Here is a 14,491-nt window from a genome sequence, read left to right on the forward strand (position 1 = left end):
ATTTTCTGCTTCGACAAACGCGAGGGCTGTCTAAGTGTTGAGCTGAGAGGTTTCAGTTTGGGTGAAAGTGTGTTTCTGGGTGGGGGATGGTGTGTGTGTGCAGGTGCAGAAGAAGAGAGAAGTGGAAGACGGAAGAGGACGATGGATGTACAGTGCAGTCATCCATAAAGTAGAAAGCACTACTAAACTCCTCGCCACAGTGTAGTGTTTCCTACTTTATGGATGAGTGTACTGTTGGCTTCAGGGAGAAGGAGAGGAGCCCGCGCAGGAAGTCGCAAAAAAGAGGAAGCTGCTTTGTCTCACAAAGGCCACGCATTGCCCAGAGTGTTGCCCCAGTCAGTTCACATGGGCGGTGTGTGGCGCCGAGCAAAGATCGCAACTCTTTTCCTCCTGAAAGAAAAAGATAATCATGTGTAATCTGTATGATGAGCAATAAAGATGAGAATGAAAAAAGTATCTTGTGTTCTTCTGTTTCCTTGGAACACCACATGCATCACAGACTCTGTGCTTTCTGTGAAAATATACATACTTTATTCCTGTAAAAAGATCCATATTGAAAGAAACCATCACAATTTCAAGTCAACGAGTCCTCTGTGTTCTACACCTTTAGTTACTGTTCCTCCAATCAACAATGCCTGGACATGCAAAAAGAAAATCTGAAAAAAACATATTAACAAAAATATTTACACATGAGCTTCCAAAGGGGTAATAAAAACATGAATATATAAAAAGGTTCATCTTCCACTGGTTTCAAACAATGAATGCAGGTCAGGAAAGACGAAAAAAAAAAAAAAAAAAAAAAAGTTCCCTCGCTGTATGAAAATATACCACAACACTGTTCATTATATACAGACAGCTCCTACAGCTTCCTTTCCACTGCATCCACAATCTACAAGTCAAACATTGTAGACCGGTCAGCCTAGAAAAACACAAATGTGACAGTAACATAAATAAGGCCGAACATGGGTATAACATTGGTATGCATGCAGTCAATAATAATAAACATCCTGTAAACAACATATTAAGACTAAACAAGGTCTTCTTGTAAGGCTAAATATGATCAACTACCTATAAGATGGGTCAACAGTGGAGCCGCCTACTCACTACACAGCAGGTAGAGGATTAACTTGTGCATTAAAGGCCGTCAAATACAAGATCAGTACAAATATTTGCTGTACATTTCGGCAACTTTTGAGCATCCACCCCCCTTTTAAAAAAAATAAATAAATAAAACAAACATACAGTACAGCCTCGTCTTGCCTCTATCCCGGCTACTTCACAACTAAAGTGTCTTTGATCCGCCCTCCCTTTAATTCTTGGCATCATCATGCTCCCTAAACGCAACACTGACATAAAACATTCATGACATTGATGAAAAAAACTGCCTCCGTCTACTTCAACAACACGTGTGAAATCAGGTATCACCACCACGCTTCGACTAGTCCGCTGAGTCTCCCCCCGTGCTGCCGGATGCTTGGTCTCTTGTAGCTATGGTAACGAGCAAAAGCACCTAAGATTTTGGCATATTCTGCAGTTTTTTTTGACAGCCGGAGTCAACACGTGGCTCAGCGTGAATAAGAAACTACGAGTAAAAACCTGAGAAGTGACTTTACATCCCCTTAAAGATCCAATCAGACTGAGTGAACAATCACTGCATGTGTTGTAACTGAATACTAAGGCCTGCTCCACACATTCACAAAAGAACTGAGTATTTGTAATACATCTTGATATAAGTAAGTCCCATTAAAAGATACAGAATACTTCCATTTTTCTTCTAGTATTGCAGTACACTACACGCTATATTGCTAAAGTTGTATTATTTAGCTTGAACCAAACAGTCTATAATTCAATAATGCAAATGTGTGGACACAAAAATCTAACCACCACTGCACTGCATGGGCTGAGAGAGATGTTACTCAAGATTCACACCACACGTTGACACGGAGACAAAGGAAGAAATACATAAACACCTTATTGCAGAGTCTATCACAGTACAGTAGTGCCACAAACCACCAAGTGTTGTTCCTGTTAGTAACTCGACATGCTACGTTCAAAACATACTGAATCCCAAACTGTATGTTTAGCATCAAACTGGTAACTGTGGTGGATGTCGCTTCACTCAAATCTGGATCTTAAATTAAACTAGATTATTTTCTGTTTAAGGATTTTAAAGTATCAATTAGCTCAAGCGGCTTGTCGATAACTTATTATTCGAGAGGTTTTCTAAATGTGTGACGAGCCTTAAACTTCGGAAATACTCAAGTAAAGTGGGAGTTATAGGTGGGACGCACTGGTGTTGATTTTGTCTGAGGCGTGCCCACACACTTTCAGACCCAAGATGAGTCCAATGAGAGGAAAATAATTGTTAAGTATTCTGATAACCGTTTGTTTAAGCAAAAATGCCAAACATTTGATGGATTTTAGGCTCTAATATTTGAGATTTTGCTGATTGATATGGAAGCTGAGAAAGGCCATTTTTGCAATTTATTGAAATGGTGTTTTCTCGAGATTTAATTAGTTATTTATTAGCTCTTCATTTTGTTAATCATTTCACTACCTAGAGAAAACAAGCTTTGTTATCTCCAAACAATGACATAATAAACCTGCTATCATGACAAACATTACCATTCATACAACAAAATAATTAACTCGTGATCGAGATAACGGCATGAAAAAAACAATTTCAGGCCATTTTCCTTGTCTTACATTATAGTAAACTGAATATCTTCAATGGAGTTTAGGTTCTGAAATGTGACAATTTGCTGATTTTTACAGAAGCTGAAAATGGCCGTGCTTGTATTTATTTTTTACAATGTCGTTATCTCAAGATCACAAGTTAATTATTTCATTATCTTGAGAAAACAAGCTTTGTTATCTTGAGATAACGAGATAATCACACTGTTAAAATGAGCTTTGTTAACACAAATAACAAAGTAATTAACTCGTGATCGAGTTAATAAAAAAATGAGTGCAGGCCATTCTTAGCTTCTGTAGGTTTCCCTAGGCTTATATTAAAGTTTAAACTCTAAGTATCACTATGAAATATTAAACTGACTGTCTCTGGGTTTTGAACTGTTCCTCAGACAAAATCAAAAACAATTAAAATGTTCACATTTTTTGCTGTTTTATGGTGTAAATGATTGATTAATTAAGCAAAGATATAGTTAAAAGATGACTCGGTAATGATTTTAGAATCATGATCAGCTGGAGCCCTTCTAGCTAACATATCTACTGATCAGCAGATATTACAGCAGTTCTGCACACACTGCAGGTCTCTCTCACAGTCACACGTATGTCGGATACAACATTTAGGCCAGTTACGACTGTGGTCACAAACATCAAGAGTTCCTGTGTTAATGTCTGAGAAAGGCAACTGTTCAGTCTCTCTCTCTCTCTCTCACACACACCCACACACACACACACACACTCACACCCACACCCACACCCCTTCACGTTCCTCACATTTAACAACATGTTCAGCTTCAATAAGTCAATCTTGACTGGTAACCTCAAACCCCAAAATTAGATTCCATCTAAACTACAGAAAGTGGATCATTACTGTCTCTGACAGCTCTATATAACTAACCTGATGTCACATCATGCAATGTGGTGATGACAAATAAATAACATGTTCTGTACAAAGTACTGTATAAATACTCTTAGAGACAAGAAACACATGTGAGTGACAAGCAGACATATTTAAAATACATCCAATCAGGATGGATAGTGCATTCTTTATGGTCACACAGAGGAAGAGATAGACTGCTGCTTCTGTTTGTTTGCTTCAAATAAATAAAGTGGCACCAGTACATGAATATTAAAGCTAATGTTTCATTAGCTGTGTCTGGGCTGAAGTCTAGTCTGCTGTTCTGTATCAGATAGTTCTGAATCAGTCCAATCCATAGAGAGAGATAACTTAGTGTTTTATATCAAGCATTAAAGCCTCTAATGAATTGAACATTTGCTGCTTAGATAATTAGGAAGTATTGAGAGAATATATTTGTGAGTTTGCACACTTCAACATGCACTTCGACATGCTCCTGTGACGCTGTAAGCTGTATGGTTTAAAGTACTCTAAATTTAACAGTTGGTCTAGCGGTGCTCGAAGGCGAATGTATAATTTATAAAGTTATTAGATCTGATAGCCACTAACCGCGCAGACTACCGACTGAGACTAACAGTGAAGATAGAAAAGTGCTTTCAGTGTGACGCAAGTATTCAGAGTCAGTCTTTCTTGCTGGATCCCAGCTTTTTGAACAGCTTCTTGCCTTTGGAGAAAAAGCTTTTCTTCTTCTTGCTTTGAGCAGAGCAGTCTGTCTTTGTCGGGCTGTCTGCTGGCAGCGGGGCTGGAGCGGAGCTGCAGGCCTCCACTGCAGCTGGACCTGGAGCAGGAGGTGAAGCGGGGTCCAGGTCTGACATGGGGCTTGCAGCCAGGTGTGTCAGTTTGGGCTTTGGGTCTGTGTGCTCTGATGGGTCAGGGATAGGAGGTTCTGTTTGGGGGGGAGAGGGCTCTTCTAGTGTTGAGGGCACGTGATCTTGTGGCTCTGTAGAAGATGTCCAGGTCTCCTTCAAGAAGAAACAAAGACTTTAGGAATGAGCAAGCCAAGTGTACTTTACCTGAACAATATGTGAAGCCTTGTTATGCTTAAAATCATGAAACCAAAGGGAGACACAGGGATAGGACACATAAAGGAGGAGGCAGTAGATTTGAGACCCTTGTTTTGATAAACTAACACCAGGTTCCTACACACAGGAGCAGTGCAGAACTACACTTAATGTGGAGGGAGGAGGAACACGGGACACTAGTGTCAATCACTGAGCTGCTATAGTCTTATGTAAAACACTTACGATCACTTCTCAAAGTGTACAGTTCGTTTCTGCTTCTGCAAAAGGCCATGCAGGAAACAGGGGGGCAAAAAAAATGTGACAGCACAGAATTAAAGAAACAGAACAGAAAACGACAACAACCACACTCATGCAAGAGATGAGTATAAAGTATGTAAAGAAGAACTTTTTGATGTCAGTGGTTTGTAGAAAAGACACATAAAGGAGGTCATCAGCAGGTCCATATACAGCAGTGCATGCTGGACATTTGATTTGATTCTCTTTTAGCTCTTTGGCTAATCTTCCAAGACTCCACAAAAAAAAAACAAGATAGACAGACATGCTAGGCTACCTGTGATTCTTTCTTGGGTTCTGGTGCAGGCTGAGCAGAGACAAGTTCTGCTGGAGCGTCCTCTGGTAAGGCCTGCAGGAAGTTGGAGGGGACTAAGCCTCTGTGTCCATTTAAGTCTCCCTGGAGGAAAAATAAAACATTAAGACCTTTTAACAACAGGGATGATCCATCTGTTATTATTATTATTAAATGACTACCATGACAGAATTTCAAATATATAGTTTCTGAGAACTTCAACAGTTGTTTTGAACATCCTGAACACAATTTCCTTATTCCAGTATTCACTAAAATGTATAAAAAAAACTATATCATAGAGCTGCAATGATTAGTCGATTAATCGTTTAGTCTACTGACAGGAAAACTGCTCAACTATTTTTTTTTAAAAACAACTAGCCTTTTAAATTATTTTTTAAGCAAAATAACCAAATATTTGATGGTTCTCAGAAGAAAGAATTTGCAGCTTTTCTTGGTCTTACATTAAAGTATATTGAATATTTTTGGGCTTTGAACTGTTGGCTACTATTGTTATTCTTGTATTTTTATATTCTGTTACATCATAGATTTTTTTTAAATTTCTTTTATATAATTATACAATATATATTATTACTGAATAATGTGTGTACAATACACACACTGCACATGTATTTAACATTTTTTACGAGAGCTTCACAACTGTGTAAGAAGCAGTCATAAAACTTTACAGTGATATAGTTGAGATCAAAATGAAGGCTGAGGTTTAAGACGGCCGTGGTACAAGCAAGGAGCCAAAATTAGGTCTTTGGCCCCAGACCAACATTCATTTTGACACAGTCATGAAACTTCAGATGTGTAGTTGAGATCAAAACGAAGGTTAAGTTTGAAGATAGGTTTCTGACGCATGAGGACTGAGTACTGATGTAAAAAAGTAGTAATGACAGCTGGTAGTTTAATATATATATTATCTTGTATATCGTATTTGTTATTCATTCTTATACCTGCAGTGTGATATCATGTAGAAACTATACATCGCTGTGATGTATAAATCTTTCATCTTATCTCACGTCAATGTGTTTTCTGGAAAAAAACTCCAGCTCAAAGGAACTGATGTTTTTATTGAAATAAGTGTTAAAGAAAAGAGAAATTCAAGTCATATCTCACTCTATTTTGTAGCTTTACTGTTGCATTGTGTTGCCTTGCCTATTTTTTAAGGAGGATGTTTTTTAGAAAATACAGAAAGAACTGCATAGTTAGCATGTTTGACCTTGCTATTTTAGGGGGCACAGTGCAAAAATAACTGCTCATCGTTAATAGGTTGAAAAAACAGACTAGAGTCCTGTTTCCACTTACGTAGAAGAAGCCATCTTCATCCATGTCACCAAACACATGTATGATGTCTCCTGCACTGAAGGTCAGCTCAGCCTGAACACAGCCAGAGAAAACGAGGCAGATAATGAGCAAAAACTGCTCCTATGCTTTGTCTCCAGAAAATATATTATGCATGTGCAGGTCTGACCTCTATGTCTGTGTTGGGGGAGCTCTCCCGTGGGTCATAATCAAAGATGGCAACCATTCTTCGAGCTCCTGGGGCTGGGTTTGCCACAGGTGCGGCGGCGGTGGCAGTGGCGGCGGCGGCGGCAGCAGCTTGAGCCTTGCTGGGATCTGTCAGTCAAACAGAGAGGGGCAAATATTACTGTCTGACATCCTGATAATTAGAGGAGGAACACACGTCTCTGTTATTCCAATCAGCTCATCAGCATGCAGCTCATCGTGCATGTCCGACTCACTCAGCGTCATGCTAAGCCGAGGAGAAGTCGCATCACTGCAGTCAAACACATCAAAATAAAAGTAAAAACAAAGGGAGATTAGCAGTGAGAGTTAGCATTTTTATTTCCATGAACAAGGTTGTAGCAGCTTCAGCTGTGCTGCTGTTTTAAACATCAATCCAAGCAATGGGATGAAGATTATACATAACGCTTTGGAACACTGTTAGTAAAAATGAATTATTTGATGATTAAATGATGCCACTTGAACTGTGAAATGAAAGAGGAGTTAGGAGAAGGGACTGCTTGATTTAGAACTGGGAATAAATGAGGAATTAAAAGGATAAGTTTACCCAAAAATGAAAATTCAGTCATTAGAAGTTTCTGTAGTCCACAAAACATTTCTGGAGCTTCACAGCAACACAGAGATGCAGCATTCTCCTAAACAACTGAAGTAGATGGAGACTTGTTTTAAAACCTAGAAAAAAAAAAAATAAATAAAATGTGTGTTCCCACTTCAGACAGGGTGCATGCTAACACTTTTAGCTTGGTAGCTAAAGTGAAGATTTTGGCTTACAAAAGGGTCAGTTTAGGATCTTGGGGCTTCCAGGGATGTGGATAATGCCAGATGAACTGTATGGAACCATTTTATGTTTTGTTTTTATTTACTTCTTAAAACAAGTCCCCTTCTACTTCAGTTGCTCAGGAGAATGCTGAAACGATGATAAGATAATGACAGAATTTTCATTTGTGGGTGAACTCATCCTTTGAGAACAATACATTAGATTTGGTACTTCTCTCAGAAAAAGCATTTCACTGTTTTTCTATTATTTTAATCATTTACAACCTAAGAACCATGCAATGTTCATTTTTTTCTTTATCAAAGATCTTTAAAAAGGTCAAACTTCATCAGTATACCCCCGAATAATCAAACAGTCCCTCATTAGGATGAATGGAGGGGGGCGTTGGTGTTATCAGCAGCCAAAATACAGTCCTGTTTACAACCATTAAAAAAAGAGGTCACGATATGTCACATAAACACATGCTGTCCCCAAGTGGACACTTAGGCGCTTGCCTGATCGTGCAGGTCAAACAGAGCAGCGGCGGGGGGGTCAAAGCTCTAACTACAAACCTTGGCTGGAGGAGTCTACGCTCTCTTCCCAGAGTGCTGCAGACTCCACTGGAAGACACGAGTTTGAGGGAAAAAGAGCATAAAGGCACAGAATCACAGAATGATATAAGAATAATCCTTTAATAGTAAGTTATTGTATATCTCAGTCATCACACAGGAGTTCACAGATGGAGATCAGAGGGGATGGATGTTTCAACAAGTGAATTTTAGGTGATCATGTAATGCATTTGTGACATGGGAGCAGAATACTGGCATCACAACATACTGCCACATTCTGCTGCTATGTCTGCACTGTATTACATGAATATCCAATGAGAGCTGACAGGACTGACTCAGTACTTTTTACATTAGTCAAGCGGGTGACAAAATCATAAAAAGTAAACCTTTAGAAAGATGAATTCACTCTGTGGAGCACTGAGAAAGAAAGTGTGAAACTAGGACTAAATTATAGAATGTGAATCTACTGTAGAAGAGGTCTACAGTCGTCATCGCAGTAATATTTTACCATCATTCTGGGAAGCTGTCTGATTTCAGTACTACAGTAGCTGACCTAAAAATCCCCCCTGGTCGCTGAGTGAGAAGCAGCAACTGAGAGAGCAAAAGGTTTGTTTGAAAGAGACAGAAAGAGAAGCAAACCAGAGAAGAGAATAAAGTGGAGAGGTGGGAAGCCGCATTCTGCAGCGAGACACACCTTTCTTGGATCGTCTCGGTTTCGGCGGTGGAACAGGGCGACGGGGAAGCTGTGCGTGTGTGCGAGTGCCTTTAATGGAGTTTTAGAAAGGAAAACCAAAAAAAAATTGAAACCAAAAAGAAACACAGAGGTGGAATTTTTTTGAGAGAAGCAGACCGGACAAAGAAGACAATGAAAAGCAAGTGAAGAGCAATTTAAAAATGACAACCAGTGAGCAGCAGACACGGCAGTGAGAACAAGTGGAAGTGAAAAGGTTAAACCATCTGCAGATACCGCTCTGGGTAGAAAGCAGGAAACAGAAGCAAAGTGTCAGCTTGGCTCTGATGGGTGGCTTGCTACCACTCACCACAAGCAGACACTTTGACTTAAGTTTATGTTTTTAGACACCTGCAGTCAGCGCCTGAGAATAGATGGTTATGATTTCCTAAATAGCAACACAGTGAAGAAGAACCCAGAAAAACATACAAAAGAATGCCACAAGGAAAGTTTTTGTGTCCATTTTAATTTAGACTAATTCAGATTTCAAGGTCAACAGGCCAGAGGGAGCTTTTACTCCCTCTTTTGATCAGGAAAACAGACAAACTGCAGATAAAAACAAGCCAATATGTCTCTTTATACAGCTGGCCAATGTGAAAACCAGAGAAGTAAAATGGACTGAATAAAGGATATTTTAGGTCTGGATTCTGCTCCACCTGTGCTGCTATCTTCACTTACCACTTAAACATGAACAGCAGTGATATCATGAGTAAAACATTACAATTTACACTCAAAGTAAAAAATGTCCAAATGTACCAATCTTTAACCGGAACAGAACCCATTTAACAGCACAACATAAGTAGAATTTAAATCTGCCCACAGGCACGTCTGACAGTTCCTCCTACCTATCTTCTCCATGGAAGCTGCTGTGGACAGGAAGCCCTGCTGCAGCAGCTGCTGCCGGGTCTCCTCGTCCTCCACCTGGATCTCAGACACCATGTTACATGGCACGAAGCCCAGGCGACCACCAGACTCTCCTCGGTAGAACCCATCTGGGTCTTTATCTCCGTAGACCTAAGGAGACAAGTGTAAAAATGTATATATTGAAACATATGTGCACAAGCATGTATTCTATTTTGAATGAAAACACTTTTATGACTGTTGCTGTTCTTTCAGTAGATTTCGTGCTGAACATACTTTGATGATCTGTCCTTCAGTGAAGGGCAGCTCTTCCTCAGCAGCATCAGGATTGGGTGACATAGTGGCGGGATCGTAAGGGAAGAGGGCCACAAAGATGCGTATGTCACTGTCTCCTTTCATCTTTGGTGAATCAACAACACCTGCAGACACACAAACACACAAGGTCACAATACTTCATTTGCTACCCAGGAGCGTTTGGCACAGGACTGTTCTCAACTAACTGATTCTCATGCATCCTTCCTTTTTGTTTAGAGCTCTGGTTTGTTATGGTCCCAGTACTAAATCAGTTAAGGATCAAGGATCAGGGTAATTTATTTGTCCTTGTACAACACTTGGTTGCATAATGAAATGAAAGTTCGTAACAAGTGTCATAGCCTGAAGAGAGAAGCTGCTCTGTAGTCTGGTGGTACAGCAGCGGATACTTCTGCATCTTTTGCCAGAGGGCAGCAGGGTGAACAGACTGCGGCTGGGTGGGTGTTGTGTTTTAGTATCTTTGTGCTCTGTGCAGACATCTCACTTCACCGATGTCACGGATGCTCTGTAGATGGTACCAGTGATGTTCTGTGTGGTTTTAATCACCAGCTGTAGAGCCTTCCTGTCCTGGGCTGTACACCAACCACGCCAGTTTGTGATGTTTCAAGTCAGGATGCTTTCTATTGTTCTATTGTTTCTGGGTTTAAGAAGCATGAATTGTTTCTTAAGACAAATAAGAACATATATATATTTTTTATAATTTTATTCATGCATTATTTTATACAAACTTTAGTTTCAAAGAAATTATTTTTGCCCTTCTATTCTGTTGTTGTAAACTCTGTCGCTATTATTATACTGCACATACTTTGCGCACACGCCATGCATAGCTTGCAATGATCTCTGCAAATAGCATAGCCAGCTCGCCCCTCCCCCACACCCCACCAACTGCAGCGCTGCTGTGAACAGTGATCGCCGAGCACAGGCATGTCCTTAAAAGAGGTAATCAAGCTAAACCACTGATCCTAAGCTGTGTGAGCCGTTTGACAAACGTGCACACTCGTTCATGATCTGCAGCGAGCAAGCAACAGAGGAAAGTGTTTGACCCACTCTCTGATCTAAACCTGAGGACGTTTTCTGACAACACACAAAAAAATACATAATCAACGGTGCAATGCACAGATCATGCAAAACAGCCTTTAAATTTGCCTTGCAGCATCGTCTGCAGCACGGCAGACAGAAGGTATGACACCAGTGTGCTTAAAGGCATTATAACTGTAGCCTATTTAACAGCGAGCGAAAATTTTGAAGAGCTGTAGTGAGACTTTAAGCTCCACCGAAGAGACATTCTCTATCTCATTAGGGAGAATCAGCCCATCTGTGGCAAGAGTCACGGGCAGACGACTCGCACACTTTCACATCCTCACTGATGTTCTGGTAGATAGAACAGAACTTCTCACTGCTCCCTTCCTCTATCTGTGTGCACGTGGACTTATGTATTGTGTGTATTCGACTGTGCACCCACACATAGACAGAAATGTTAGGACTACTGAATGGGAGCGCAGCCTGTGTCATCAACTAAAGAGAAACGATGTGAATGGGAGGAGATGTGGAGGAAGAGAGGGGCTAAAACACTGCAGGCCGTTTCTCTGCTGGCTAATCGAGGTTACTATTTTAATGTCTGTCACTTCCTCCTGTCATGACAAGCCACTTTGGGTTAAGCCGGTTCTCAGCTTAGCAGGTTCTCTCCCTCTTCTTCGCTGCAGCTACAGCACCTCCCCCTCCCTTCCTACAAAAGGTGCTAATCTGACTACCATCATGTGTGAGAGGGGGAGACTTGTCAACAGAAAGCACAGGTGTGTCAGCGTTGTATCATACAGTACACTGCACATACACACTGCTGCAGGTTTTAGTTAAGAGAGGGAAATAAATGAAGAGACAGAGGAAACAGGAAGACAAAAGAGGAAAGAGTCTCTGACCTTTGAGTTGCCTGGCCTGCGAGCCCCCTGGTTTAGAAGAGACCTCAGCCTGGGCTGCCCACGATGGACCTGCCTCAGCTGGAGGGATCTGGCTCGGCTCCTGCACAACGTACAGAAAAAGAAATGAGACGATAAGAAATGTCTAACACACACACACAGTCTCTACCGGGGAGGAGAGGAGACCTCTGGGTTTAGAAAAAATGAACAGCAAATCTAGCTGTTAAATTTTGGAAAACATATTCAACTATTTTTGCTACATCTAATGACAATCCATTTAATCTGTCAGTGGAGATGGAAAACACGCACATCAACTGTAAGCTAATGCAGGACAAAGCAGTACAGACTAGTTACAGACAAGGGCTGAGCTGTTTCCACGGTGCAGGAGTATTTGGATGTTAGTGGGAGGACAGTGGGGAGACAGTGGGAGAACAGATCCAGCTACACTTTGGGCAACCAAAATCTTACAAAGATTAGAATTCTGAACCCACTTGGTTACGATCAACTGGTTTAAACTTTCTGTAACCACTTTGCTTATATTAAAGCCAAATATGCCACAAAATGTGCCCCTCTGTCCACTGCAGTAATGATGATGATGGAGAATGTAGCCGTCTACTGAGCGCTGGAGTTAAGTGATATCCACTAAAGGACTCAGAAGGTTAAATCCACACTGTTAAAGGGAACGGGAGGGGGCTGGGACAACACACCCACTGCAGCTGGCCTGCAGAAACATTTACCAGCGGATCCGCCTTCAGCCCTCTGCGGTGAGGAGGTCTGCAGAGCTCCATCTGAGCCCCCTCCACCCACCACTCAGAGCTCATCTGCTCCACCACCACTTCTCCCGGACCGTACTCCACAGGTTCCTCGTTGTCATCTGTGCCGTACTCCACGTCAATCTCCACCCCACGGCCGATAGGTGACCTCAGAGTCCGTACCGTTTTGCTGACTGGGTAGGGTCTTGGCGGGGTATGACCATAGCCGGGGTTGGCTGCCGCAGCGACAGCCATCTGGCTCCTGAGCATGGCCTCCCTCCTAAGGCGGTCCCCTAGCCCTTTGAGTAGTGACGGTACTCGTTCTTTGCTGTTGGGGGTCGGCTGGGGAGGACAGCGGGCTGAGACCCGCCTGCTGGTGGGACCTTCATATATACTCATGTCATCCTCTTCAGGGTAACTGATGGTGTCGACTGTGTCTGCGTAGTGCACCCTGTGCTGCGTCTTAGGCTTAACCTGCAAGGGTCCGTGCCTGAGTAAAGGCTCTTTGGTTATGGATCTGTTGAAGTGGTGATGGTGAGGGGGAATGTGGGGGTGTGGGTTGGGGTGATGCGGGTGATGCTGGGGGGCTTGGTGGAGGCGTTCGGAGTCTCTGGGGCGTTGGTGGCCGGGCCTGGGCCGAGGCTGACTATGGTGGGCTAAATGCTCTTCTTGACTGCTATCTTCCTCCTCTGTCACCTCAGGAATGCTGAACAGCTGCTTGGTGTGGGAGACCTGGGGAGGCAACTTAAGGATCCTCTCAAGAACCTCCTCATCACTGTCTGGAGGCTCCAACTTGTGTGACTACATGGGCCACCGGTCAAAGCAAGAATGAATGGGTGATGATGGGATATCATATTGTTCAGTGAAAATAAGGGAAGTGCAGATAAAACATAGGACGACCCAGTGATGCAAAGGAAAGAGAAAAGAAAGAGGAAGAAAAAACAAAAAGAATCTCAATCATGCATGTTTCAGTATAGAAAACAAGCCAACAAATATGAATTTTACAATGCAAGACAAACTGAGAGAAGCATATCTTATTTAAAATGATGCAGTGATGAAGTGCAAATAAAATATGTAGTGCACTCATGTCTTTACCCTGGTAGCTCTGACAGTGTAGGCCCTGGACTGTGCTTCTCCAAAGTGGTCAGAGTAGTCCTCCTCCTCCTCCTCCAGGATGTCAGACAGATCTGACCGGCTGTTGTCTGCATGGTAATCACTGGGAGGTTCCACCAGTCCTCTGTTGTAACTCTGCAAATAAAAAAAACATTCTCAAACAAACTATCCAAAGTACATTTACATTTAAATGGCTATGAATCACTGAGTAAAAGACATATATATGCAAGTTAAACATGTTGCAGATACAAATGCAAAGACTTAAAACAAAGCTGTGCTGCAGAACCGATTAGATCTTAAACATAAACAGGCTTAATGGCCTTCTGGAAGAGGCCCTATACATATATACTTCTGAAATATACCTATCAGCTAAAACCAAGTACTTATCAACTAAAGAAATATTTTCAATCATGGTTTCTGCCAGGTTCACCACGTTAAATGTAAGACTGTTTAAAACCTTTTTAATACCAGGCAGAATGCAATTTAACAAATGTGTCCCGATCATATAATCCAAAGTGTGATGGGAAACTAACAAATAATGGTCAACAGAATGGTCTACAAATACCTAATATTACATCACAATTTTGTCAGTACTTCCCAGCAGTATCAAACGATAACTCCTAATGACATAATGAATTAAATTAATACAACCTGGACATGGATAACAGGCAGAAAATGGATGAATGGATTAACCAAAATGCCTATTATGAGACAAGCCACTGTAGCTAGCAGTAGGGACAGTGCTGTGCCATCAAAGTAAACTAAA

General features: G+C 41.5%; 1 protein-coding gene across 1 annotated transcript in view; it reads right to left on the reverse strand.

Annotated features, from left to right (window-relative positions):
- Positions 1-508: 508 nt before the first annotated feature.
- Positions 509-14,491, reverse strand: part of tspoap1 (TSPO associated protein 1) — a 68,549-nt gene continuing 54,566 nt past the window's right edge. The window contains exons 20-27 of the mRNA XM_073479838.1: positions 13,708-13,860; positions 11,864-11,963; positions 9,912-10,054; positions 9,620-9,788; positions 6,669-6,814; positions 6,503-6,574; positions 5,177-5,296; positions 509-4,566 (exon numbers count right to left, since the gene is read on the reverse strand). Coding sequence (XP_073335939.1) covers positions 4,225-4,566; positions 5,177-5,296; positions 6,503-6,574; positions 6,669-6,814; positions 9,620-9,788; positions 9,912-10,054; positions 11,864-11,963; positions 13,708-13,860 — 1,245 coding nt within the window. The 3' untranslated portion in view covers positions 509-4,224. The remainder of the gene's footprint in view (positions 4,567-5,176; positions 5,297-6,502; positions 6,575-6,668; positions 6,815-9,619; positions 9,789-9,911; positions 10,055-11,863; positions 11,964-13,707; positions 13,861-14,491) is intronic.

The sequence above is a fragment of the Pagrus major genome, chromosome 13, assembly GCF_040436345.1.
Source record: "Pagrus major chromosome 13, Pma_NU_1.0".
Lineage (NCBI taxonomy): Eukaryota > Metazoa > Chordata > Actinopteri > Spariformes > Sparidae > Pagrus > Pagrus major.